At 51.1% G+C, this 24,690-nt stretch overlaps 2 protein-coding genes and 1 long non-coding RNA gene across 12 annotated transcripts; 2 read left to right on the forward strand and 1 right to left on the reverse strand.

The window, feature by feature from the left end:
• The first annotated feature begins 190 nt into the window (after positions 1–190).
• On the forward strand, positions 191–10,815 carry THAP8 (THAP domain containing 8). Of its 6 annotated transcripts, none has more exons than XR_012509365.1 (5): positions 191–407; positions 7,949–8,141; positions 8,379–8,762; positions 9,065–9,198; positions 10,209–10,343. XR_012509365.1 is itself a non-coding variant. In XM_074371172.1 (5 exons), the coding sequence occupies exons 1-5, from the start codon at positions 325–327 to the stop codon at positions 10,347–10,349; spliced, it is 921 nt and encodes a 306-aa protein (XP_074227273.1). In that variant the 5' UTR covers positions 191–324; the 3' UTR covers positions 10,350–10,815. The 6 variants fall into 6 exon arrangements, 5 of the variants coding, with proteins under 5 accessions (XP_074227273.1, XP_074227274.1, XP_074227275.1 ...); XM_074371172.1 differs by having other exon boundaries at positions 191–393; positions 10,209–10,815; XM_074371173.1 differs by lacking the exon at positions 9,065–9,198 and having other exon boundaries at positions 10,209–10,815.
• Positions 3,624–24,672, reverse strand: LOC123615357 (uncharacterized). Of its 4 annotated transcripts, none has more exons than XR_012509376.1 (4): positions 24,493–24,672; positions 22,814–22,986; positions 22,420–22,568; positions 3,624–3,804 (listed from the first exon to the last, which is right to left on the reverse strand). It is a non-coding gene; the product is annotated as an uncharacterized LOC123615357 (long non-coding RNA). The 4 variants fall into 4 exon arrangements; XR_012509374.1 differs by having other exon boundaries at positions 22,814–22,917; positions 24,493–24,662; XR_012509375.1 differs by having other exon boundaries at positions 22,814–22,888; positions 24,493–24,659.
• On the forward strand, positions 11,804–24,409 carry CLIP3 (CAP-Gly domain containing linker protein 3). 2 transcript variants are annotated; one of them, XM_010950126.3, is made up of 14 exons: positions 11,804–12,493; positions 12,809–13,030; positions 15,799–15,938; positions 16,024–16,117; positions 16,299–16,460; positions 16,881–16,999; positions 17,868–18,104; positions 20,312–20,447; positions 20,589–20,717; positions 21,365–21,508; positions 21,577–21,700; positions 21,843–21,988; positions 22,401–22,473; positions 22,858–24,409. In XM_010950126.3, exons 2-14 carry the CDS (start codon positions 12,868–12,870, stop codon positions 22,910–22,912), a joined length of 1,722 nt encoding a protein of 573 aa, XP_010948428.1. In that variant the 5' UTR covers positions 11,804–12,493; positions 12,809–12,867; the 3' UTR covers positions 22,913–24,409. The 2 variants fall into 2 exon arrangements, with proteins under 2 accessions (XP_010948428.1, XP_010948429.1); XM_010950127.3 differs by having other exon boundaries at positions 11,812–12,493; positions 21,924–21,988.
• Positions 24,673–24,690: the final 18 nt, after the last annotated feature.

Raw genomic sequence — 24,690 nt, forward strand, 5'->3', positions numbered from 1 at the left:
ACTTAAGAGTTGGCGCAGACTCAGAAACGCCGTGACGCTGCCCTCCCTCGACACGTGATAAGGTCCGGTTGGCTAAGAGCTGGCTTTGCGCAGACGTGCTGGCGTTTCACCATCTGCCAAGTGACAAGGGCGTAGCTGTTGTAGCGCGGCAGGGTGCGTAGTACGCAGGCGCTCCCTACCCTTCCCCCACGGCACGTGACGAGGCACTACGAGCCGTCACGTGAGGCAGGCAGAGAGCACGCGGGCGGGGTAGGGTTTGGCGGCGCTCGGCGAGGACCAAAGTAAGGCTGCAGACCCGGCAAAACCCAATTGGGTTGGACAGCCATGCCCAAGTACTGCCGGGCTCCGAACTGCTCCAACACTGCGGGCCAGCTGGGCGCGGACAACCGCCCGGTGAGCTTCTACAAGTGAGCACAAGCGAGGGGCGGGGCTTGCAGGGAGGCGGGGCCCTGTGGGGGCGGGGCCCGAGGATAAATGCGCTGTGCGGGGCACCTGGCCCAGCTTGCAGGCGTCTAGTAAACAAGGTGGAAATATGGTATTCCCGGCGTTTCACTAGCAGTAAACACGGTACCTGTAAAGGTGCAGATGTGTGAAACAGCAGGGGTAGACGATTAACTGCAGGTGGTGAACGGGGCGAGCGGAAGAAGGGGAGGGTTGTGTAGAGAAGTGAGTATGGTCCAGGCTCGGTAAGAGCCTACAACTGCCCATTCACCATCTCTACTAATTAGAGTCATCTCAAACTCAAAACACCCGAAACCAAGCTCCTGATTTTGTCTCTCCCAAAACCTTCCATAACGTTTCCTATCTTAGTTAATAGCTTTCCATTTTTCATGTTGTTCAGGCTAGAAACCCTTAGCGTCATGCTTATCTCTTACCTTTCCTCAAACCTGAGAAAGCAAAAATTAGCCTGAACTGTTAAAAAAAAAAAAAAAGGCACACCCCCATCATTTATTTAACAGACACGGGAAAAGCCAGCTGAAGAGTTAATAGGAAAAAAATATTGTTATATTTTTCTCAGGGACGTTGCTGCACATGTAAAGTGAAGAAACTCCCCATCTTTGAATGACTACTGCTTTCTTACTAGGAAGCTTTGTTCTCTAAAGTCATAGGTTATCGCAGACTTTGCTGTTTGAAATTACATCAGTAAGAATGAAACATCTTACCTAGGGCCTGGAAAAGTTGTCACTTTGACACAGAATAGCAACCTTGATTTACAATCCAGGTGCTGAGCTTTGCGTAAAGGGGTTTCTGGACACAGTATTTCACATCTATCCAAACTTTATCGCTTCCAAGGAGACAGGCCCCTGAGCCCACTTTGCCATCTAGACCTGATTTTGATCCCACAGTTCTCTTTGCTTTGAACCTATCTAAACTCTATTTCACTTACACCTCACCTGAATTTCACTCATCTCCCAAACTCAAAAACTCTTTTCCTCTGTTTGGCAAGACTTCCTCACAGGACCTCTGGTGTGCAGTCTCCCTTATTGCCCTGGTAAATAAACCGATTTCTTGGACTGCACCTTCCAGTTGCGCTATTTTATTGGCCTCTTCATTCGTCAGCCTGCTCCCACAGTCTGTCCCCCACACACAGTCACAGGGAAACTGTGAACACCAGAGTCATATCAGGGCCCTCCTTATCTCAGATCCCTCCTCTGACTCCCACTTGACTCTGTAAAAGCCAAGACAGTGAGGCTGGCACAGGCACAGAACAGGCCTACAAAGTATTACAGGAGCTGATCCCCTCATCTCCCTTCTGCCCCTCCGTCAGTCTGCCTGTTGGATATTCCGCTAGCTCATCAGGCACATTATTGCTCCAGGGCCTTTGCCTGTGCCATTTCCTCAGCCTGGAAAGTTCTTCCCTTTATGACCACCACTCTGTAAAATGATAGCCCTCTCCCAGTCCTACATATTCTCCCTACTTGCCTCCTGTTTTATTTTTCCCTTTAACACAACTGTCCGGCATACCACATACTAGATATATTCATTTATTGCCTCCTCCACTAGAATGTCAGCTCCAGGAAGGCAGGGATTTTTGTCTGTCTGACTCCCTGGAGTGTCCTCAGCACTTATAACAGTGCCTGGCACATAGTGGATATTTGGTAAATTCTTTTTGGATGGAATAAATGAATGCATTTCAGATGGGCTCCCCAGGAAACCCAGCACTGTGTCCCAGCTATCCCGTGAGGGACCCTGGTTCAGGGAAGGAGGAGTGCAGAGGAGTCTTTGAACATGAATCAGTATGCCCAGACCTGCTTTTAAAAATCTATCACTCTGGCACTGTTTATTAATTCAGCAACTCTAGGCGTCTCCTGGAGTAAGTAAGCCCCTGCTGGACACTGGGACCCTGACAGATCTTGCTCTTGCTCTTGCTCACGAGTAGGTGAGGGGTCAAACACTGAAGAACTGAGTACACAACTTGATTCTTTCTTTTCCTCAGCACTACTGCTCCCAATCTAGTCCCTTAACCCATCCATTGACTCTACCTACCAGTGCATCCCCAACCTGCAGCAAGCACAGCAAAACACCTAACACCTTGGCTATACAGTTATAAATGCAAATGGCAGGCTCCTAACTAAACTATTAGGAAATAAGAGGGAAAAACCCACAATCCAGGTCTGACCACTTCTTAATCACCTCCGCTGTCGCAGCGTAGTCCAGGCTACCATCATCTCTTAGCGGGACACTGTGATAGCTGCCTGCTAGTCTCCCTGTTTCCCATGCTTGCCTCCCTTACAGCGACAATAGCTTACTTAGAGAACACTTATTGTTTGCCAGGTACTGTTCTCAGTGCTTCACATATAATAATGAGAACAGTGACAACTCTACTTAGCAGCCAGTAACCATATAAAAAGCAGTTCCTGTCTGTTTAAATCCCACCAGGCTGTTCCTCACCCAGGCTAAGCCATTCCCACCTCAAGGCCCCTCCCTGAATCACTCTTGCAGAAGCCATTTTGATAAGAGTTGAGTGAGAAGCAGTTTTCAAAGGAGATTCAAGAGCAGGCGTAGATGCTAGCCCAGAACAAGGTGAAACATTGAAGGAAGTGACTGCTAGGAAATAACTGGAAAGTCCTGCCTGGGTGCCAGAGGAAGCGTTCATTAGCTGTGTTTTAGGCTCTTTCAGGAACAACTGACAGTCATCTCTCATGGGGGAGCCTGTCATGCAGGAATTGCATCTGTCTGGCAGTTCACAAAGTCCTGAAAATGATAGCAGCTTAACCAAATTATGGGGTCTGTAGGAATCAGTATGGTTACGTTATGCCACAGTAACAAACTCACAAAATCTCAGTGGCTTACTGCAACAGAGATTTATTTCTCACTCACACTAGTATCCTTTGCAGGCCATGTGTGGCCCTGCTCTGCTGTATCTTAATTGGGGACTCTGGCTGTAGAAGCTGCTCCTACATAGAACATTGCTGGTCTTTTTGTGTGTGTATGTGGAGGGGTGGATAGGAAGAGAAAATAGGGAGAATCACCCCATGGCTCCTGGTAAACTGTATGTTTAGAAGTGGCCCATGTCACTTTTACTGCTCTGGCCAAAGCAAGTCTATGGCAGGCCTCAGGTCAGTGGAGTGGAAAATGTGTATCTTAGTGTGGGGCAGGGTAGCAAATGTTTTCAACAATAGTACAGTCTACCATAAGGTTTATTTTTCTCTCATATGCAACAAGTAGAGAGGTTGGCAGACCAGCACTGGTGTGGCAGCTTCACAGTCATCAGGGACGCGGTCCCATCTTTCATGTCATCCTTGGCATGAGCTTCTGCCCAAGATGGCTGCCGGGTGTCCCAGCCATCAGGCTGTACGATTCCTGTTAGAGAGAAAAGGGAAGGGAGGAAGAGCAAAAGGGGCTCAACTCTACGCTGAGCCAGTCCCCTTACAAAGCCAACCCAGCAAGCCAACCTGAGGGTGAGTTCTTCATCATTGGTTACACCCAACTGCAAAGGAGGCTGGGAAATGTAGTCTTTTAGCTGGGCATTTAACCACCCTGAAGACATTTTGAGTTAGGTTAGTAAGGAAGAAAAGAACTAGCAGTGCTCTAGATGGGATGACCAGCAAGACTGAAATATTCTACAAAAGAGGAGGACACTGGTTGTCCACTTAAGGTAGATTTTTAGAGCAGGACATTTTCCACTATAAATGTTAACATCCGGAGAAACAAAAGAGAATGAAAACAAGATCAAATTAGGAAGAGTTGTTTGGTTTTTTAAAAAATGATACTCGCTTTCCTCCTTTGCCCCTTGAGCTACTTCTGATTCCATTTGAGAACCCCTTCACGTTCAAGGTACCAACCCAGATGTCCCACACAACACGCAAGTATTCACTGGCCAGAACTTAGTTACAGGGCCCCACCGATGGCAGAGGAACCTAGGAAACAGTTGTTCAGCAGGGCACCACATTGTGGCCTCGGGAAAAGTTGCAGAAGTTGCAGTTTGTTAGTTAAGGAAGAAGACGAGCATGCATACGGAGTAATCAGTTGGCAGTCTCTGCCCAGGAGCGGGTGGGAAGTGCTGCTACAAGGGATTTTTATATGCCCGTCCAGGCAGAATGAGGCCGGTGAAAGCACTTGGATCTCAGATTGAGGCTGAAGGAACTGCAGCAGCCAGAGTCCCTGGCTCTGTGCCTGGGGGTTCTGCTCTTTGGATGCTGCGGCTCTTCTCTGAGTCAGCCCTTGCCTCCCCCCCCCCCCCAGCTTCCCTCTCTTCTGCCTTTTGCCAGAGAAGTCTTACTTTTCTCCCCCTGCCACCAACCTCTGCCCACCCGATCCACCTCCTCCCCAAGAATGGCCTCTTTAGTTTCTTATGTGTCTTTCCCAGTGTTTCTCCATGCAAATACAAGCAAATCTGAATATATGTTCTTATTTCCCCCTTCATTCGTTTTCTGTAGCTGCTGTTACAAACATGGTGACTGAATAGGAATTATTCTCTCACAATCCAGATCAGTTTTACTAGGCCAAAATCAAAGGGTCAGCTTTACACACACGTATGTGCATATAAAACTGGCAAAATCTGAGTACGATTTGTGTATTTGTACCAACGGCAATTTCCTGGTTTTGTTTTTGTTGTTAAGACGTTACTATTGGGGGAGACTGACTGAAGAGTACACAGGACTTCTTTGTACTTCTTTTTAAGCTTACTGTGAATCTATTTCAAAATAAAACAATAATAATAAAAAAAGAAATCTTGTGAAATCAAGGTGTCAGCAAGGCTGCATTCGCTGGGAGGCTCAAGGGGAAAATCTGTCCCTTGTATCTTCCAGTTTCTAGTGTCAGGCATTCCCTGGCTCGTGGCCATCACTCCAATCTCTGCTTCCGTGGTCACATTGCCTTCCCCTCTTTCATCTGTGGTAATATATTCTTCTGCCTCCCTCTTATAAGAATACTTGTGATTGCATTTAGGGCCAACCGGGATGATCTAGGATAATTTCCCCATCTCAAGATCCTTAACTTAATTACATCTTTTGTCATGAGTTGTAATATTCACAGGTTCCAGGGATTAGGATGTGGATATCTTTTTTGGTGGGGGGCATGACTCAGCCTACCACAACTGCTAAATGCTGATATATTACTATATTTGGAACCTTGCTTTTTTCACATAATATTTGCCAAAACAGTAGCATGTCAGTTCATACAGTGCCTTCATAGTCTGTTTCACAGCTGTATAGTATTCCTTTGTGTTCACATGCCAGAGTTTATTTTTCTCCTATGGATGGTGCTGTTCCCCACTCTCTAACACTCCTTACTCTTCCTTTTTAACAAAGAGAGAACAGCCAGTAAAGGTATCCAGGTGTTTTTATGGTTAACTCCTATTTATGGAATTGATACTGGTTTTCCATTTTCAGTTGGGGTATAAAGTTTCTAAAAGGTATCCTTGTTTAATACTTAAAGTTGGTCCATTTTAAGAAAAATCTTAAGTAATGTCACAGATATGGAAGACACTATGAAGGTGGAATGTGGATGACGGACTGTATTAGTTACCTAATGCTACGTACAAACTATCCCCAAAATTAGCAGCTTAAAATAAACCTTTTCTCACAGTTTCTGGCAGCTGCCATAAAACAGACTTGCCCAGCCTTAATCATGTGGCCATCCCTAGCTGCAAATGAACCTGAGAAATGAGCTCTTTATTGTGGGCAGCCTTGAGCCCAGGTCTAAACAGAAAGTATATTGCTATAAAAGAGGGCAAAAACAGATGTTGGGGACAATGGCACCAAGTCACAGGAGTAGTGGGACACCTGTAGAGGGTGCCTTATCAGATAATCCCCACCCACTCCCACTGGGAAAGCTTTTATTTAGTTCATTTTATAAAAAATTTTTAATTAAAAAAATTTTTAATTGTGGAAAGAAATATAAAATCTACCATATTAACCATTTTAAAGTCCATTAGTATTAAGCATATTCACGTTGTTGTGCAACCCATCTCCAGAACTTTTTCATCTTGCAAAACTGAAACTCTGTACCCACTGAACGAGAACAGCCCCTGGCAACTACCATCCTACCTTCTGTGAATCTGACTACTCTAGATAACTCATACAAGTGGAGTCATACAGTATTTGGGGGTTTTGTGACTGGTTTATTTCGCTTACCATAATGTACTGAAGGTTCATCCACATTATAGCATGTGTCAAAACTACGTTCTTTTTAACGCTGAATAATATTTCATTGAATGTATATACCACATTTTGCTAATCTATTCATTTGTTGATGGACCCTTAGGTTTCTTCCTACCTTTTGGCTATTGTAAATAATGCTATTAACACGAGTGTGCAAATATCTCTTCAAGAAAGACCCTGCTTTCAGTTTGGGGGGCCTATATCCAGAACTGGGATAGTTGGATCCTAAGGTAATTCTATTTTCAATTTTTTGAGGAACCATCATACTACTTTTCAGAGGCTGCTCCATTTTAGATTCCCACCAACAGTGCCCAGGGTTCCAGTTTCTGCACATCTTTGCCAACATTTGTTATTTTGTTTTTTTTAAATAGTAGCCATTCTAATGGTTATGAGGTGATATCTGTGGTTTTGATTGGCATTTTCCTAATGGTAAATGATGTTGAGCATCTTTTCATATGCTAGTTTGCCATTGTATCATTGGAGAAATATCTATTCAAGTCCTTTTCCCCATTTTTTAATTGGGTTATTGTTTTTGTTGTTGTTGTTAAGTTGCTTAAAAACCTTTTAAGATGTGTTTTCAAGCATACACAAAAAATAGAGTTGTTTAAATGAATCCTCATGTATCCATTACTCAATTACACCAGTTGTCAACATTTTGCTAATCTTTTTCATATACCTTCCTCCCACATATACCTTTAATGCAATATTTTAAAGTAAATTCCAGACATTAGGTATTTTATCCATAATTATTTCAGAATATTTTCCCAACAGATGACTATTTTAGAAGCTTAAACCAATACAATTATCATGCATAGCAAAATCAATTTCTTGCAATTATCTAATACCCAGTTCATGTTCAGTTTCCCCCAACTGTGTTAAAATGTCTTTTTGCAGAATAGTTTTTTGCAACCCCTGCCTTTGGGTTGATGTTTCTGAAATCTCTTTTAATCCATAATCCTACCCCTACTGCCATGAATGTGGAGTCTTCCACATTCTAGATTTGTCCAATTTTGTAAACTGCTCCCTTAGGTTCATGTGGAGGAGCAGATTGGGGGCCCAGGGGTGGGAGGGAGAGTGGCAGTGGATAGGGAAACTAGGAAGGGACTGTTGCAAAAACCCACCCAGGAGAGGGACAGCCAGGGTGGGAGAGGTAGGCTGATGCCGGGTGTTTAAAAGATGGAGAGCCTAAGGAGTGGATGTGGGTAGGAGGTAAAGAGCCTGGTTGGGAAGCTGGGCCAGATTCTGGCCCAGGGGAGGCCGAGATTTGGAGTCCATGGACCTCTGGTGTTTGTGGGGCGTGTCCGCAGCGAGGACCTGATATCGCTGACCCCGCCCCCCGGCAGGTTCCCACTGAAGGATGGCCCCCGGCTGCAGGCCTGGTTGAGGCACATGGGCCGGGAGCACTGGGTGCCCAGTTGCCATCAGCACCTGTGCAGCGAGCACTTCGCCCCCTCCTGCTTCCAGTGGCGCTGGGGTGTGCGCTACCTACGGCCAGATGCTGTGCCCTCCATTTTCTCCCGGGCGCCGCCCGCCAAGGTGAGTTCAGGGAGGTCCCGCTGCTGGAGTCTGATCCCCAGGCCTCCCCTCCTGCGGAAGTCCCTCCTGGAGTCTGACTCTCAGCCCTCCCTCCTAAGAGAAGTTCTTCCCTGAGGTCTAGCCTTACCGAGGGAAGTCCTTCCTGGAGTCTGACCCCGAACCCTCCTCTCCTGAGGAAATCTCCCCTGGAGCCCGGCTCTGATGTCCCCCACCCCCACCCCGTGCTTTGTCTTCCAGAGGCAGCAGAATGCTCGGAGCGCCGAGAAACCAGTCCTGCCTGCGCCTCCGCAGGAGGCCACGTCCAAGTCCCCTGGCTCAGCGGTCCCAGCGTCTGGCCCTGTACACCTTGTGGTGCTGGGGCCAGCATCCGGAGGCCCCGAGGCCCCCGCCACCGTGTTCCTGACGCCCCTGCCGGCTCCCAAGGGGCCGCGCCCTGGAGTCTCGGCCCAGCACCCCCGGGCGGGGCTGGGCGCGGCGCTGGGAGCGCTGCAGCGGCGGGTGCGGCGGCTCCAGCGGCGCCACGAGCGGCACCAGGCGCAGCTGCGGGCTCTGGAACAGCTGGCGCAGCAGCTGCGCGCCGAGAGCCTGCTGGCGCGCGCGCGCCGGGGCCTGCTGTGCGCGGTGAGTGCCCCCGCCTGGCCCACCCGCCTGCGGTCCCCTTTAAACCAGTACTTAGAACATTTCACTCGTCTTTCCAAATTTCACTCGTCTTTAGAACATTTAGAACATTTCACTCGTCTTTCCAAATTTCGGGCTTGAAAAAACCAATCTGGCAATGGCAAGCAACTATCGGTAGGAGCTGAGTAGTGGCCGCCCCGTTTATTAATAATAATATTTAAGAAGCCTTTATTTCTCTGGCCACAGTTAATAACTCATTGAAAGCTCTCCATGACCTTGATGTTGCTCTTGTGCCCATTTTCCAGATGAAAAAACCAAAGCACAGAGTGGTCCAGTAATTTGCCCAAAGTCAGTAAGTGGCAGAGCAGGGATTCAAACCCTGGTGTCTGGCTCCAGAGGAGGCCTGTGCTTTTCTCTTGGAGCGCTCCCTGCCTGGCAGGTAAAGAACTTGAGTTTGCAACTCTATCCTAGTCTTCCAGGCCAGATCTAAGGCCCCTTTGCCCCTATATTTTACTGCTGAGTATTTTCCAGGGCTGGGGGTTGGGGGGATCATGTGTTTAAAAATCAAAGTTTAACCAGGCATGTTCCCTGCTTCAAACTCCAGGGTCAAGCTTGAGGTCCCAGGTCCCAGGTCCCAGGTTCCTGCCGGGACAAGGGAGGTGGGAGGGGGTTTCAGAAAGCCCCTGAGGTCCCTTGGTAGCTGACACCAGTGGGTTGGACCTAGCCCACAGACATGAATTATTTGGCCTCTACAATGCTTTAAAATATTTTCTGGTCTTTCCTGAAGGCTCAGCAGACCTAGCAGCAGGGGGTTCCTATCCCCAGATAGTAGCAGTCAGCTGGAGCTGCAGTGGCTGCCCCTGGAGACCGGGGCCTGAACCATGCTGGGGCACAAGAGGGACACACAGTGGGGCGAGGACAGAACTCAGACCCAGGCCTGGGGCTCTTCACCGAGCCTGCTGGGGCCCCTGGGCTGACAGCGTCTTTCTCTGCCTCCCCTGCCCCCATTCCATCCCTGTCTCCCCAATCTCTTCCTCTCTCCCCCACATTCACCTTTGTCTTTCTGCCCCCCCATCTCTCTGTCATCCATTTATCTTCCCCCTTCCCCATGTCTCTCTTCTTCTGTATCTTTGTCTCATATCTATGTCCCTGTCTCTCTGTGCCTACATTTCTCCCATGCCCCATATCTCTCTCTCCCTGTCTTTGTCCCCCCACATCTCTCTCCCTGTTTTCCCACACCCCTTAATTCCCTCCTGAGTGTCTCTCTGATTCTCACATCTCTTTCCTCACATCTCTTCTGTTTCCTGACACCCTCCCTTCCACCTCTACCTCTCTGTTTCTCACCACTTCTCCCCCTGCCAAACCTTTTCCTTCCCTCCTTCCCTCCTCTCACTCCCCTCGTTCCCCTGTGTCCTCCATCTCTACCACTTCTTTGCCTGGACGGCCTAGCACCCTGGACCTGAGGAATCCGAAGCCTTCACCATCATCTGTGGAGGGCCCGACATAGCTGTGGTCCTTGCCCAAGGTCCTGCACCTCCCACACTGGACACCAAGCTTGAGCTCCTGGACACTCAGACTCCCAGTGTATAAGCACCAGGACAGAGAATGTCGTGGGACAGATGATAGAAGAGAGAGGAAGAGAGACGTGTCACACATGGAATTGGCCCAGTCCCACCACCCATGCCGGGGGCATAGTAGTGCCTCCCTCCAGGGCCTGGCTCCCACCACCTCCTCTTATGAACCCCTTGCACCTACCTTAGGGCCAACCTGGGCCTAAGACCCGACCCCTGACAGCAGCGATTACATGGGTACCAGGTCCCTGCCAACCCCAGCTGGAATCTTTGCAGTCAGTAAAACATCCTCCCAGCAGAACAAGGGTTGAGTGTTTGGGGAGAGTTGTACCTGGTTTTGAAGAGCACCTCATAACCTTTGCTGAGCCTGGTGCCAAGCTGGGGATACAGCAGTGAACACAGCTGACAAAAATCCTGTTCTCATGGTGCTCACATTCTGCTTGAGTAGAAGATGAACTAGTAAACTAATAAACAAGACAATTTCAGATTGCGATAAGTGCTATAAAGATGAATGAAAATATGGGCTGGGGGAGGGGGAGGACTGTCTAAGGAGACAGTGTTTGAGCGGAGACCGGGATGATGAGAAGGAACTGGCCTAGAAGTTCCAGGGAGAAGAACCCCTGCACATGCCCCAACATCTACGGTGTAAACTGGGGAAGGGCAGCATTGCTATGGAGAACACTAAAGCAGGGAACGAAGTGAGTGTGTCGGGGGGAGAGGGGGAGTTGGGATGCAATTTTTGATGGAGCAGAGAAGGTCTCATTGAAAAGGCACCAATAAGCAAAAACCTGAGAGGAGAAAAGGAACCAGGTATCTGGGGGCAGCACATTCCAGCAGAAGGAAGAGCCGGTGTGAAGGTACTGGGGTGAGGAGGAGCAAGTGAGGTCAGCGTGGTTAGAGTGGAGTGAGAGGAGGTGAGATTGGAGAGATAATGGGAAAGTTCATATAGGGTCTTGTGGGTTGTTGTTGGGAACATTGACTTTCACCTGGAGTAGGGTCCAGTAAGCAGATGCCTCAAGGAGGACGCTGATGTAAAAGGTGTTCCTAGGTACCTATAGCTGCATATAGGGTGGGCGTGGTGAGGAGGGAGCAGGGAGAACAGAGGAGGCTGCTGCCATAGTCCAGGTGGTAGAGGATGAAGGAAAGACCAGGATGAGGGCCTGGGGTTAGGGGTGAGGGATGAAATTCTGGAAATATTTTTGGTGGAGCTACTGGGCCTGCCCATTAGAAGGATGAGGGGTGGAAGGCAAAGTCAGCTGTTCTTGTTCAGTTTGGGAAGATTGTGGGCAGTCCAGGCTACAGACAGCCAGATATGATAGCTAAGCCATGATGATGGAAACAAGAAAGCCTGGGCCCTGGGCTAGCTCCTGGAGGGCCTTCTAGGGGAGGGGTCCACTGGCAGATCGATCTATCCCCTAGACACCGCCAAAGCCATGTAGCATGGGGATTAAAAGCCCAGACTCTACAGCTAGGCCCCTTGGATTCAAGTCTTAACTCCATCACCTACTTGCTGTGTGCCCTTGGGCAAGTGGCTTAACTTCTCTGGGCCTGGTAAGTGCTGTGTGGGCACTATGCGATGATAATGACGATGAAGCTGATTAGAGGAATCTCTACAGAATCATCTGAGACATCCCTTGTATAGGGCGAGCACGGAGAGGGGATCAGGTCTGATATGTGAGGGAGATAAAATACCCATCACCATCACACACTTAGACCTCTACCCTAACTGGCCTGGTTCGGGGGCCCGCGGGAAGGCGCTATAACAGCGGGATGGGCAAAACGAACTGTACCCATTTTCCCATCCCTCTCTTTGCGCTCTGGCCCCTGCTTCATCTTTCTCCTGTCTCCATGTCTCACATCCTTCTTCGTGGCCATTGCTTCTTCCTCTCCCCATCCTAGGTGTCTATCCCCTTTGCATCGCTGCCTCCAGCCCTTTCATCAATGCGACCAGCCTGGCGGTATCTCCGCCCCCGCGCCTGGTTGGGGGTGACATAGCGCATGCGCCTTCAGCGCCCCTCCCTCTCCACCCCCACCCCTCTTCGGCGTCTGGGCCTCGTCCCCTTCTCTCTGTCTCCTTCTCCCCCATCACTTCTCCCGGCACTGACACCCCATTACTCCAATTCCCCGGGTCTCAGCTTTGGTCTCCAGCCCCATCCACCCGAGGTAAGCTGGGTAGAGGGAGGCCTGCGGAGAAGGGGAGGGGCAAAGCATCCTGCATCCTGAGATAAACAAACCCGGGGAGGGGGCGGCCTATACTGAGGGGCCTGACGCGGGAGAAGAATGGGAGACAGGACCGGGTAATGGAAGTGGTAGGCGTTGGACCCATATACCAGGGTCCTCTGATGGATGACTGGCGTCTCTGTGATGCCCCCAAATCCAGAGCTGGGGGCGTGGGAGCCATCCGGAGCCCTGGAAGCGTCTGGGGTCTCAGATTCCGGAGACCGTGGGGCACCCTCTCTAGCTAACCTCTGCCCCTAGGATTTGCCTGACGGCTGCCCCCAACTCTGCTCCTGCCCCCCTGAGGGCCACCAAGGACCATGACTAAGACAGATCCCGCCCCGATGGCCCCGCCGCTCAGGGCGGAGGAAGAAGAGGAGGAGGAGGATGAGCCTGTCCCGGAGCCCCCCAGCCCCACCCAGGAGCGCCGGCAGAAGCCTGTTGTGCACCCCTCGGCACCTGCCCCCCTCCCCAAGGACTATGGTAACCACCCTCCCCACCCTGCAATATGGCCTGGAGCCTTGGGTGGCCAGGGAGGTTTGGCTGAACTCTGCTGGTGGAGATGGTGGGAGGATTCTGGAGCATTTGATGGTGGTCTGGAGGAGTCATGGCCCTTGGATCCCCACCCCCTTCATTAATTCATTGATTCACCCATTGGAGAATAGAATTGGGATAATCCTAATCTTTGATTCATGACACATCATTCAGTCATTTAGTCATTCAACATTTTTGAACGCCTGCTGTGGACCTCGGAGCTGGGGGCACAGCATGGAGCATGACAGACCCAGTCTTTGCCTGAGAGAACTCACAGGTGGCCTCAATAATGACTGCACAAATAAGTATAACGATATAAGTATATAATTACAAGACGTGATGAGAATTGTGTTTGCCAAGAACAGGATTCTACAAGAGCTTTTTAAGATATGGTTTCCCTGAGGAAATAACATTTAAGGGAGACCTAAGGATGAGTTGGGGGTTAACAAGGGAAAGGCTCAGGGGAAGGGGGTTACCCAGGAGAGATTACCACAGGAGTAAAGTCTCCAAGAATGTAGCGCTGAGAGGGTGGCCTCTTGGAGAAACTGAAAGTGTCTACTCATTCACCAAGCAATATTTATCCATCATGACTACTCTGTGACAAGTCTTGTGTTGGGAGATGGAGATTTAATGGTGAGCAATCCAGGCATGATCCCTGCTCTCAGGAGAGAAGGTGAGACTAAACAAGTAACAAATGAATCAGATAAGTTCAGACGAGTGAATGATATGAAAGAAATTAAAAGGTGGAGATATAATAGAAAATGGCTAGGGAGCAGCATCTTGAGGCAGAGTGGTCAGGGTGGGTCTTTCTGATGAGGTGGCATTTGGGTTGAGACCCAGAGCACGAGGAGGAATCAGCCATATAAGAGCTAGGGAAAGAGAGTTCCAGGCTGTAAGTGGCAAGTGCAAAAGCCCTGAGGCAGGATTGAACTTGGAACAGAGAAAATCATGGTGCTACCCTTAGGGAGTGAAGGGAGTTAAGGTCAGAGGTTGGCAGTGCCTAGATCTGGAAGGACCTTAAAGGCTAGTATGAGGACTTTAGATTTATCCTGAGTGTGATGAGGGGAGAGCAGTTGTAGGGGATGGGTATTTGAAAGCAGACAGGTGGTAGGTCTGATTTATATTTTTAACAGCTCCTTCTGGCTACTGAGCAGGAAAGGTGGAGCTCAGCCAGGATTGAATACAGGAAGGGCTTTTAGAAGATGTTGGCTGGGAATCCCCAGCAGCTGTAAGTTCAGAAACTAGATTCCAAGTTTTGAGAGTAGGCATCACCAAGATAGTGCAGGAGGGATGACATCTGTGGACATGTCACCCACTAGAGGTGGGTCGGGGTCAGGGAGGCCACAAGTTGCCCTCAGTCTGATAGAAAAATAAGAACTTTATCTGGGTGTCCGGGGTTGGATATTCACCCCAGGAAACTGGAAAATCTTCTCTGGAAATGTGGCTGGGGCCTGTGGGCCAGAGGGAAGTCTTAAAGAGTCTAGGGTGCCTGTCCCCTGCCCCCAGAATCCTGCCTGTAGAACAAGGAGGGTTTGGTTACAGAATGCAAAGGAATCTGAAAATATGATCTAGGACAGAGAGAAGGCTAAGGTGGATTCCAAAAGAAACTTGTGTATTTATTTAAGAAATTTGTACATTAATACCGTCAAGACTGACTGAGCACCTAGTGCCTGCCAGGTGCTGTGCTGGGCCCTGCGAATAAGGGAGTGAACACGGCAGCATGGAAACAGCCAAGTGACATTTTTAAAGAAATAAAGAAGGGCAGAGGTGCTGATTTAGCCAAGATGGTCTGGGGAGGCCTCTCTGAAGCCTTCAGAAGATCTGAGGGAAGACTGGCCCAGGCAAGAAAAACAGCAAGCACAAAGCCCTGAGACAGGAATTTGTCGGGCGAGTTGGAAGGACAGAAGGAGGCCAGTGTGGCTCGAGGGGAATGAGTGAAGGGGGAGAGGGCAGAGAACAGAGGAGGCCAGTTTGTGCAGGGCCTGCGGGCTGGCATGAGGACTTTGGTTTGTAATCTGAGTGTGATGGGAGCCAGGGTTCCCAGCCAAGGAGCGCTGTGCTGTGACTGGGGTTTTAATAGGCTGATTCCTGGAGAACCCTCCTCCGCAGCTCTTCTCTGGGCTCTGTATCATCTGGTCATTCATTTGCTCATCCATTCAACGTGCGCTGCACTCCTGCCCTGTGCCAGGCCCTGTGTTGGGTGCTGACGTTACTACAGAGTCTAAGAGGGGAGATGCAGTTCCTCGGGGCACCACCCTGGCTAGTCACAGCTTGGACCCTGCTCATGGATATGTTTTGAAAAATTGGGGGAGATTTTTCATAAAAACTGTGATCTCTGGCTTTTTAATTTTCTTTACTCTGGAGATCTGGCCAACCTGTGCCCATGCTCTGACAGGGCAACAGGGGCCAGAGCAGCAGCAGCCACTGTTGGGCATGCTGGGCACCCCCTCATTTCAAGGGGTGGAGTTTGCTGCTACATAGGAATTGCCTGATCTTCCAGTTTTTCCAGACATGCTGGGCACCCACATTTTTAGGTGAAACCCTCCCAATTTTGAAACCCCGTGCTGGCCACACAGAAAATGCCTGTGGCCCATGTGCCACCAGTTTGAGACCCTGCATTAGAAGGTCTTAAAGGCAAAGACCTAGAACTCCCCTGCCTCAGGATGGAAGGAGGGGGTCACTTTGCCTGGGTGACCTCGGACCTCTCACTACCCCAGCCTTCACCTTCTTCGACCCCAACGACCCTGCCTGCCAGGAGATTCTGTTTGACCCGCAGACTACCATCCCTGAGCTGTTCGCCATTGTGCGCCAGTGGGTGCCCCAAGTCCAGCACAAAATCGATGTCATTGGCAATGAGGTAAGAACGCTGGGGAAGCCAGGGAGGAGACAGTGGGGTCCTTCACGTGTTTGGGTAACCCTGCTTGGTCCCCTGGTACTCCCAGATTCTGCGCCGAGGCTGCCACGTGAATGATCGTGATGGGCTGACTGACATGACACTGCTCCATTATGCTTGCAAGGCTGGGGCTCACGGAGTCGGTGAGGGTCCCAACCCCCAAACGACAAACCCAAAACCTAGGCTCCCACACCCGACACCTTCAGAACCCTGCCCGTGGACCCCCAACTTGAACCCGCAGCCTAAGATCCCAAAGGGTCTTCCCCATGCGCTGGGTCCACACTCTAGAGGAAGGGACCCAAGCTGACCCGGGCTGTCGCGCAGGGGACCCCGCGGCGGCTGTGCGCCTCTCTCAGCAGCTGCTCGCGCTGGGCGCGGACGTGACCCTGCGGAGCCGCTGGACCAACATGAACGCGCTTCACTACGCGGCCTATTTCGATGTGCCCGACCTCGTGCGCGTGCTGCTGAAGGGCGCGCGGCCCAGAGGTGAGGAGGAGGGGCTGGGCTGGGAGGGGACAGGACCTAGACGAGGAAGGGGATCTGGAAGCAGAAGGAGGGTGCCCGGATGTGGGGAAAGGAGACGTGATGTGAAGCAGGCAGGGCAGGTGAGTGATGGGGCCTGGTGGGAGATACGGGTGGGAGGGGAGGCTGCAGGCAGAAGGTTGGCGAGATGGGGCTCAGTGGTCCATAACCCCATGGCCTGGCAGGAGCTGGTCAGGAGGGGAGTGGCCAAGGAGGGCAGGGCTCTGCGGTGGGGCGGGGCTCTAAGGCAGAGGCTGCGAGAGGCACTGAAGCCTGCGGTTTAAGAGATGGATGAAGAGATGGACTTCCGGAGGCTGGAAGGTACCAGGAGGGCTGGGGTGCCAAGGGCGCTCACCCGGAACCCTCCTCTCACCCACTTCCCAGTGGTGAACTCCACGTGCAGTGACTTCAACCACGGCTCAGCCCTGCACATCGCTGCCTCCAACCTGTGCCTGGGCGCGGCCAAATGCTTGCTGGAGCACGGCGCCAACCCAGCTCTTCGGGTACTGCCACCCTGGCCCAGCCCTGTTGTCTTCCTTCTCCTTCTTCCCCAATCCCTTTCCCGGCCAGCAGGCCTATGGTGGGGAGGGAGCAGGACCACTTCAGTTTCTTGAAGCTCTCAAAATATGGCAAAAATCATCTATACATTCAACAAATGTAACAGCTGACATTTACTTAGTGTTCATGATATGTCAGGTGAACCCTGTTTTGAGCCCTATTTTACAATGGAGAAACTGAGGCAGAAAGAGTGATTTGTCCAGGGTCACCCTGCAAGGAGTATCTTCTTTAAATCTGGGCTGGACCCATGGCTGTGTGTACACAGAGACCCTTGGCCCCCCATAAGCCCTCAATATGATCTTTGACCCCTGACCCATCCATTTCCAGGTCCTATCCCCAACATCAGTTTCTCTGCAGCATCCCAGGCACAGATATCGCAGGGGGACATGGCCTGCGCCCCTGAGGTTCTGCCTTTCCCCATTCTGCATTGGCCTAGCTGGACCCCTGAGCCAGTACCACACAGTACCATTTTCAGTGTTTGACCTTCACATGGTCCCATTCCAGGCTTGGGGTCTTGGCCTTGAGGCCGGACCTACAGCTCCGAAGTGGGACCTTCATTCCCTATTGGCTCCACCCCAGTCTGACCCTCAATTATTTGACATCCCCAGCCTGAGGTCTTGAGTGGACTTCCCTGGGGACCGTGGTCTACACCTTAATGTCACACCCCTTCTATTTCCATGTTGGTCCAGGGTATGACCTAGGCCCACCTCTGCTTCACCTAGACCTGGGGTCTCTTGGTGGGGGGAAGGGGCTCAGTGGGGGTGTGGATTACATCACTGAGTTTTCACCCTCTCTCTTCATGTTGATGCCCAGAACCGAAAGGGACAGGTGCCAGCGGAGGTGGTCCCAGACCCCATGGACATGTCCCTGGACAAGGCAGAGGCGGCACTGGTGGCCAAGGAGCTGCGGACACTGTTGGAGGAGGCTGTGCCACTCTCCTGTGCCCTCCCCAAGGTCACACTACCCAACTATGACAACGTCCCAGGCAATCTCATGCTCAGTGCACTGGGCCTGCGCCTGGGAGACCGCGTGCTACTGGATGGCCAGAAGGTCAGGGACTGGAGCAGGGATGGGAGGGCCGGGCTCAGCCCTCATCCCTCAGAGATGGGTCCTTGGGCAGAGTGCAGCCTCTCCCCTTTGTCTGCCCACCCTCCTGATCATTCACACAGTATTGATTTCACCTCACAGTTGCTCTGTGAGTGCCTCCTTTGTGACCCACCCTAGGCTGAGCTCTCAGTCCATGTTGGAAGACAGATCCAACACCTGACAGTGACAGCCCAGAGCAGCCATGGCTATCATGAGGAAGCACAAGCAGAGTGATCAGTGCAGCTCTGCCCCATTTGGGTCCCCCGGGCCTTTTAGTCCCCATGCAGGGCCCACTTGTGCTCCCAGGGTGATCAATACTTTGATTAGGAAAAAAGTATAAGTCAGAGTGATCAAGGGTGTGATGGGGAAGACACACTTGAAGATGCAGATGAGTGAGCCAGGAGAAGAAAGGAAGGGGGGGGTCTAAGGGAAAGGGAGCAGGTCTAAAGGCCCAGAGGACAGAGAGAATCTTCACTCATCCAGGAATTCCAAGTTTTATTCATTTACCTGGTGTCCCTCAGGCTCCATGCTGGACCCAGCCCATCCTTGGGATAAAGGGCTGTGTTGGCCCCAGCCCTGCTCTCAGAGTTCCCTTTCTATTGAAGAAGAGACAGTCAATAAAGTAAGCCCATAGTTAAGATAATTTCTGGTAGCAACAAGGGCCTTGAAAACCATTAAATACTTGGATTTAGTAAATTGTCCCTGGCTGAGGGCAGAGGTTGTTTTTAGCTAGGGTGTTCTGAGACGGCTTCTCTGAAAAGCTAGGGTGGTATCTGATTGGAAGGAGCTCATCTTGCAAAAATATGGAGACACAGGAAACAGTAGGTACAAAGGCCTGGAGGAGGGAAGGGGTAGTGTAACAGGGGAGTTACCAAGGGAGGGTGAGGTGGAGAGGTTAGCAGAGGTTAGCAGATGACACCAGACCTGCAGGCCACTGAAATGAATTTGCATTTTGTTTCTTTGCACAGAGAGAAACCCTAAAAGTCACATTTTATTTCCTAATCAAGAGTTTTGCATGAATTAACCCCATCTAGAAAGCTTCTATACATGATCTGATCAAATCCACGTGTGACAATTTTGAAAGCAGGATGGGTTGACTTTTCCCATTTTACAACACAGAAGACTGTACGAGGCTCAGAGAGGTGAAACCCTTTGTCTGAAGACATCACAATCTCTGCCCATAGAGGAGCAGCAGAGCACAATGGTTATAAGCTCAGGCTCAGGGATTTGCTCAGCCAAATCTTAGCTTTGCCACATACTAGCTGTGGGGCTTGGGGCCAGTGATTTCACCTCTCTGGACATCAGTTTCTTCATCTGTAAAATGGAGCTAACAGTAGCCACTTCAGCAGGTCATATGAGGTTTAAATGAGTTAAAATGTGTAAAGCCCTTAGAACAGGGCTTGATGCACACTAAGTGCCCTTTGTGTGTCAGGCAGTGCTCTGATCCCCACACCACTTCTCCAAAGTAGGCATTATTATTTAGCCCATTTTACAGACAAAGAGCTGAGGCTTAGAGAGGTGAGGGAACCTCACACAATGATATTAGTCACACTCAGTGCAGCTAAGCAACTTTGTGTATATCAAAGATGTTTCAACCAGACAACCAGCCTATGAAGTGGATTGTTTTCCCCATTTTCCAGATGAAACTGAGGCCTGTGAGTTATCAAAGTCACAGGATAATAAGAGTCAACACTTACTGATCCCTTACTCAGTAGCAGATCCTATTCTGAGGGTGTTAATTTCACTATAGCATTCATGTCCAATAGACCTTGTGATGATGGAAATGTTCTGTGTCTGTGTTATCCAATGCAGTAACTACAAGCCACCTGTGGCTATTAAGCACTTGAAATGTGGCCAGTGTGATTGGGGAAATGATATTTTAATTTAATTTTAGTTAATTTAATTTGCCATATGTGGCCAGTGGCTATTTACTGCTTCCGACAGGGCAGCTTTGTAATGATCCTATAAGGTGGGTGTGAATTCTGTTCCCATTTTGCAGATGAGGATGTTGAGGCACAGTATGGTTAAGTCATATGGCCAGTGAATGGTGATGTCCAAGCTGAGATTTGAGCCTGGGGCTTCCTCACCTGCCCCACCAGCTGCCTGTGTATCAGTGATCTGTGATGGCCTCCCAAGGCCCACCCAAACTATACCCTCCCTTGTTTCTGCAGACGGGCACACTGCGGTTCTGCGGGACCACCGAGTTCGCCAGTGGTCAGTGGGTGGGCGTGGAGCTGGATGAACCTGAGGGCAAGAATGATGGCAGTGTTGGGGGTGTCCGGTACTTCATCTGCCCTCCCAAGCAGGGTGAGTCCCACAGGGGCTCAAAAGGGTGGTGATGGTTTCCACTCAGTAGTTCTGATGCTGCCAGCTGAGGGGGTTGGGGGGTGATGGTGGGGCAGAGGGCAGAGGCTTGGACAACTCCCAGCCCAGGCTATGTCCCCCCAGGTCTCTTTGCCTCTGTGTCCAAGATCTCCAAGGCAGTGGACGCACCTCCCTCATCTGTTACCTCCACACCTCGGACTCCCCGGATGGACTTCTCCCGCGTCACTGGCAAAGGCCGCAGGGAACACAAAGGTCAGAGCGGGAGCCCTGGGGCTGAGGAGAGCCAGTCTTGAGCATCTTCTGTGGGTAGCCCAGCTTCTGTGACTCAGTTTCTCCTCAGGCCCAAAGTCCCATTTTAGAGGACGATCTCTGAGTCCCTGACTTCTATGACTTAGTGTCTCCTTTGACTCAGTACTGGCCCCACCCGGTTCTTGAAAGGACCTGTGGGTTCCCTGCCCACTGTGACACAGTTTCTCGTCAGACCCAAAGGTTTTCTCCCAGTTTCAGGGAAGAATCTATGGGGTTCCTGGCTTTAGTGACTTGATTTATTCTCAGACCCAGTAGCCACTTCATTGTGAAAGGATAGTTTCTGGGTTCCTGACTTCTGAGACTCAGTTTTTCCTTTGGCTTAAGTAGCCTCAACTTTGAGAAGGAGTTTTGGAATTCTCCAGGTTCTTGACTCAGTTTTCCCTCCGGCCTAAAGCCCCCAGCCCCAGTTATCTGACAACTGGGGATGTTTCCTTTCAAGCCCACCCACCCCCCAATTTGGAGGAAGGCTCTGCTTTTCCTCTGATTGGAACCAGGCAAGAGCTTCTACCTTGTGGCTTTCTGGTGACACAGGGTCCCCAGGGCTGGCATTTAGAGGCCTCTCCCTCACCCCTTGTACCCTCCAACCCCAGGCAAGAAGAAGCCCCCGTCATCCCCATCTCTGGGCAGCCTGCAGCAGCGCGACGGAGCCAAGGCTGAGGTTGGAGACCAGGTCCTCGTTGCAGGCCAGAAGCAAGGGATTGTGCGCTTCTATGGGAAGACAGACTTTGCCCCAGGTGAGGACAGATATCTGGGCTGGGGAGCAGGCAGGACCTTGAGGCATCCTGACACCCTCCTGCCGCAGGTTACTGGTACGGCATCGAGCTAGACCAGCCCACCGGGAAGCACGATGGCTCTGTCTTTGGCGTCCGGTACTTTACCTGCCCCCCAAAGCATGGAGTCTTTGCTCCAGCATCTCGAATTCAGAGGTGAGTCCAAACTCTGATCCCAAAACAGGGCGCCACCCAGAGCCCTGATTTCTCCCTCAGGTGCCCTGGAGGGGTGTTCCTCCTCGTGGACCAGGAGGACAGTGTGTATACCCACCCCCACGCCCTAGCTCTTTCCTTGTAGGCTCCCTGGCGCACAGCTCCTGGCCAGACCCTGCCTGACCTCTTGTGGCTCTGACTCCTCCCACCCCTCGTGTCTCCCTAGGATTGGTGGATCCACCGATCCCCCTGGCGACAATGTTGGAGCCAAAAAAGTACATCAAGTGACAAGTGAGTTGGGGGCTGGGTATGAGGAGGAGTGTGGGTTTGGGGATAGGAGGGAAGGTCATGGGTTCTCAGGTCTATGCTGGAGCAGAATCTCCAGTGTTCATTTGGGACACAGGATCTGGGAAAATGATGAGACAGGATCCCCCAAAGGGTGGGTGCTATGGGGATGGGGATGTTAATGACAAGGCTCTGGGCAGGCACTGGAGACATGGGCAGGTCTTGGAAGACACAGGAAATATTATTGACGACAGGTCTAGATGGCTGTTGGGAATGCCAGCCCACCGGTAAGCATGATGGCTTTATCTTTGGTGTCTAGTGGGATGTGGATAAGTATTAATGACAAGGAGTCTGGGTGGGTGTTGATAGACAGGTGGGTCTGCCATCCCCTCACCTGAGACCTTGCCCTTCCCTTCAGTGTCGCAGCCCAAACGCACCTTCACAACAGTCCGGACTCCAAAGGACATTGCGTCAGAGAACTCCATCTCCAGGTGCGTAGCAACCCTTGGCCCCCTCTCCTGCGGGATATTCAGGAAAAGGCAATCACCAGGCCATTGGACACAGGGGTCTGGAGCTCTGGGTGGGGCTGGAAGTAGAGGTTAGGAAAACTTATGGTGAGTTAGCTTAGCCAGACACAGTCTTTACAGAGTGAGGCCCCACACTGAATTCTGGTGACTTCAGCTTTTTAGGGGCAGGTAGAGGAGGCAGAACATCCTCCGCCCCATGGGAGCCTGAGAAGGCACAGCCAGAGAGGCAGAGGCAGAATCCAGAAAGGCCAAATCCCAGACACGTGGGGAAGAGCTGGGGGGTGATGGGTCCAGATGCTCTCACCTGCTGCACCCTGCACCAGGGTGTGACACAGTTCTCTTCCCCAGGTTGCTCTTCTGCTGCTGGTTTCCCTGGATGCTGAGGGCGGAGATGCAGTCTTAGAGGCCCTGGACATCCCACAAAGAGACACAGAGTCCCCTCTAGTGTCTCCTGACACAAGGAGCCCCCGAGTCACCCTGAGATAGAGATTCCCAGTAACACATCCAGAATAGAGACCCCCCCAGTAGCCAGCCCTCGATCACTGAGGCCCCATTATTAACAGATTCCCCCATGATAACTCCCCAAATACAGACCTTGTGTTACCCAGAAAGAGATTCCCTGAGTGTAGCACCTTCAGGCTAGTCCCTATCCCCAACCTCTCAGAGCAGACCCCCCAGTAACAGATTTCCTCATCATTCCAAATGACGGTGACTTTCTCTACATAATGCTCCACAACAGAACATTTCTGAGTCACTTGTCACTGGATCAGAACCCTTACCTATTAACAAAGACCCACCCCATCAAGTCCCCTTGAAAGAAACCCCTCCAGAACAACAGGGTAACAAACCCATATTTAATTTCAGTCCCCTCAAGATGCTGTGACCCCTGTGGTCACCCCAAACCCTTACACTACAATCAGAGACCCCCCTCCACTGACAAAAACCCCTGCTCTTACCCCTCAAGAAGAGACCCACATTAACCAGCCCACTGTCACCACCAATTTACAGACACCAAAACAGTCCTGGAAGTGCTAATTACAGGACCCCCAAGTCTTCCTATCCTCTGTACCCTCAAGAAACCCCCAGTGCCTTGTATGAAGCCCACCCCATGTGGCCCACAGTACCTGTGCTGGCCAGGCTCCCAGAAAATTCTCTATTTTTAAAGCAATTATTTCCCCCTTTGGGGGACCCCAAAATTTGGAGGTCCCATTCTGGGACTCTAAGCATCCTAAACCCCAGATTACATGTCCCAAACTTCCCTGTGCCCCCAAGTCCTACATCCCCTAGGAGACCCCAAAGCCCTAACTCCCAGGACCCCCAAATCATGGAATCCCCAAATCCCCAGGGAACCCCAAATTTAAAAATCCAATCCCAAGCCCCGAGGAAACCCCAATCATGGAGGTCCTTGTGCCTGGGATGGAGGAGACTGCAGTCAGGATATGTATCCTGGGCTCCCAGGGCACCTTAGGCCCCATTCATAGGCCCCAGGAGACCCCAAACAGGAATTCTCATCCCTGGAACACAGAGGACTTCAATGCCCTGCGTCAGTAGATCTCAAGACACCCAAATTCCAAGAGCCCTAGCCCCAAGGGAACCCCAACTCCTCAAACCTCCATCTCTAATAAATGAAGGGCACCAAGGCCTTGAGGGGATCCCAAATCCTCCACTGCAGTCTACTTTCTGGTCACAGGTCCAAGACATTAAATCTTAAGTTACTGGCCCCGAAGGACCTCACAGCTCCCTGGCCAGACTATGCTCGAGGGAGACCCTGAAGGCCCAGGCGGTCCACGGCAGACCTGGGGCCCTGAACACCAAGGACAGCTCACAACTGCCCCTTCACTGCATGTCCCCCAAACTCAGCATGACCCCCGACTCCCTTCAATAAAGACGTTTCTATGGCTCTCTGCGTTGGGTCTGTGTTTGGCGAGTTACGGCCTTGCCTCTGTATCCTTGCTGGGGGAGGATGGCAGAGGAAGTTCATACCTCAAGCTCGCCTCCCTGCGGCTTGGATATAAGATCGCCTAGCCTGTGGGAAGTCCATCTAACAGTCGCGTTTTTCCTGAGGCCGCCACAGCTGCCCCTCGGCGCTGGGCTCTCTCCGCAGTGTGGACAGGTTCTGTTCTGGCGCTCTGATTGGCCGCTGCCAGAAGAAGACGCGTTTCAGAAAGATCCCCAATGGCT

This window comes from Camelus bactrianus, chromosome 9 (assembly GCF_048773025.1).
Source record: "Camelus bactrianus isolate YW-2024 breed Bactrian camel chromosome 9, ASM4877302v1, whole genome shotgun sequence".
Taxonomy (NCBI): domain Eukaryota; kingdom Metazoa; phylum Chordata; class Mammalia; order Artiodactyla; family Camelidae; genus Camelus; species Camelus bactrianus.

Coding starts and splice junctions, on each gene's coding strand:
- THAP8 (XM_074371172.1), top strand. CDS start 325: ATGCCCAAGTACTGCCGGGCTCCGAACTGCTCCAACACTGCGGGCCAG. Junction 8,763..9,064: donor GCCGGGGCCTGCTGTGCGCG/GTGAGTGCCCCC, acceptor CCCATTTTCCAG/ATGAAAAAACCAAAGCACAG. Junction 9,199..10,208: donor GAGCGCTCCCTGCCTGGCAG/GTAAAGAACTTG, acceptor TGGACGGCCTAG/CACCCTGGACCTGAGGAATC.
- CLIP3 (XM_010950126.3), top strand. CDS start 12,868: ATGACTAAGACAGATCCCGCCCCGATGGCCCCGCCGCTCAGGGCGGAG. Junction 17,000..17,867: donor GCGCCAACCCAGCTCTTCGG/GTACTGCCACCC, acceptor GTTGATGCCCAG/AACCGAAAGGGACAGGTGCC. Junction 21,509..21,576: donor GAAGACAGACTTTGCCCCAG/GTGAGGACAGAT, acceptor CTCCTGCCGCAG/GTTACTGGTACGGCATCGAG.